Below are 2,182 nucleotides of genomic sequence, written 5' to 3'. Positions count from 1 at the left end.
CGGCGACACTGATGAAGAAGCAATTATTATACCTATACAAAAATTAATTAAACCACACATACTTAAGGAAATAAAATATTTTAAAACACGGCACAAAAGATTTGATTTACAAAGTTGGCAAAATACCAATCTTTTTCCTTAGAAAACAAAATCTTTCTTCCAAAAGTGGTTTTTGTAAAATATCGACAAGTTGAGAATCAGTACTAATAAATTCTAATACAATATCACCTTCAGCGACATAATCACAGATAAAATGATGCTTAATTTTTATATGCTTTGCTCTAAAATGATGCACAAAATTCTTTGATAAGCAAATGACACTGGTATTATCACAAAATATAGGTGTAGAAGTAAGAGATAAATCATAGTCGAGAAGTTGATGCATAATCTATAGAACTTGTGTACAACAGCTTCCGACTGCTAAATATTCTGCTTCAGTCGTTGATAGGGCAACACAATTTTTTTTCTTGCTATGACGAGATACAAATGCATTTCCCAAGAGTTGACACGTGCCACTAGTGCTTTTTCTATCAGTCTTGTCACCTGCAAAATCTACATTTGAAAAACCTTTTAATGCAAAATTGATAGAATGATCATACCATAATCCTAGATCAGAAGTACCAATTAGATATCTTATAATTCGTTTAACAACAGTGATGGGATTCGGAGCCGACTGAAATCTTGCACACTTGCATACACTGAACATAATATCTGGTTGACTAGTAGTGAGATACAATAGGGATCCAATCATCTCTCTATACATGGTTTCATCAACCTTTTTTCCATTGTTGTCTTCATCGAGTATTGTTGTTGGACTCATTGAGTGCCGATTGACTTTACATTTTCCATTCCAAACTTTTTGATAAGCTCCTTAGTGTACTTGGTTTGGCTAATGAAAATTCCTTTAGGAGACTGTTTGATTTGAAGTCCGAGAAAGAATGTCAGTTCTCCCATCATGCTCATTTCAAATTCTCCTTTCATGGAATGAGCAAAATCTTCACATAAAGAAGAGTTAGGACTACCAAAAAAAATGTCATCAACATAAATTTGAGTAATAAGATTACCTGAACTAGACTGCTTAATAAAAAGAGGTTTATCGATATTACCTCTTTTGAACCCTTGATTTAAGAGAAAAGAACTTAACCTTTCATACCAAGCACGCGGAGCTTGTTTGAGACCATAAAAAGCTTTATTCAGCTTGTATACATGATTAGGAAAGGTGACGTTTACAAATCCTGGTGTTTGCTTTACATATACTTCTTCAAAGATGTAGCCATTTAGGAATGCACTTTTAACGTCCATTTGAAACAGCTTGAAACCTTTGTGAGCAGCAAAAGCAAGTAATATTCTAATGGATTCAAGTCTTGATACAGGAGCAAAGGTTTTGTCATAGTCGATTCCTTCTTGCTGGGAGTATCCTTGAGTAACTAATCTTGCTTTATTTCGAACCACTTGACCAGATTCATTCAATTTGTTTCAGAATACCCATTTAGTTCCAATGATTGAGGAGTTTGAAGGTCTTGGAACCAATTCCCATACTTTGTTTCTTTCAAATTGATCTGGTTCCTCTTTCATAGCACTTATCCAATGTGCATCTTTCAGAGCTTCATCCACTTTCTTTGGCTCAAGTTGAGAAATAAGAGCCACATGAGATTTGTTCTTCTGAGATCTTCTTGTAGTGATTCCTTCCTGTGGATCTCCTATAATAAATTTGTGAGGATAGCCCGGTTCGCTCTTCCATTCATTTGGTGTGTTTGAAGGAGGATCTCTTTCTACAGACTCTTCAGCTGGTTGATTTTGCCGATCAGCTGACTCACTTTGATGATCCTTTCCTGCAATGACAGATTTAGGGACAAAAGGAATTTCCTCATCTTCAGGAAGTTTTTCACTCCTTGGACGAGGGTTAGTATCAACAAAAACAACATGAATTGATTCTTTAATGCAGAGTGTTCTTTTATTATAAACTCTATATGCTCTACTTGAAGGAGAGTAACCAAGAAATATACCTTCATCACTTTTAGGATCGAACTTACCCAAATTATCCTTTCTATTATTGTGAATGAAACATTTGCATCCAAAGGGGTGAAAATAGCTAATATTAGGTTTCTTACCATTCCACAGTTCATACGGTGTCTTTTTGAGAATTGGTCGAATCAGACACCTATTGATAATATGACATGTT

General features: G+C 35.0%; 1 protein-coding gene across 1 annotated transcript; it reads right to left on the bottom strand.

The window, feature by feature from the left end:
* Positions 1-388: 388 nt before the first annotated feature.
* Positions 389-820, bottom strand: LOC109207075 (uncharacterized mitochondrial protein AtMg00810-like). Its single transcript, XM_019369958.1, has one exon. The coding sequence runs from the start codon at positions 818-820 to the stop codon at positions 389-391; it is 432 nt and encodes a 143-aa protein (XP_019225503.1).
* Between the last annotated feature and the right edge of the window lie 1,362 nt (positions 821-2,182).

This window comes from Nicotiana attenuata, unplaced genomic scaffold (genome assembly GCF_001879085.1).
Source record: "Nicotiana attenuata strain UT unplaced genomic scaffold, NIATTr2, whole genome shotgun sequence".
Taxonomy (NCBI): domain Eukaryota; kingdom Viridiplantae; phylum Streptophyta; class Magnoliopsida; order Solanales; family Solanaceae; genus Nicotiana; species Nicotiana attenuata.
Note: the sequence above shows the minus strand (reverse complement) of the source record. Positions and strands in the feature narration are given on the sequence as shown.

What these genes read in the sequence shown, in the direction of transcription:
- LOC109207075 (XM_019369958.1), bottom strand. Translation starts at nt 820, where the DNA reads ATGAGTCCAACAACAATACTCGATGAAGACAACAATGGAAAAAAGGTT.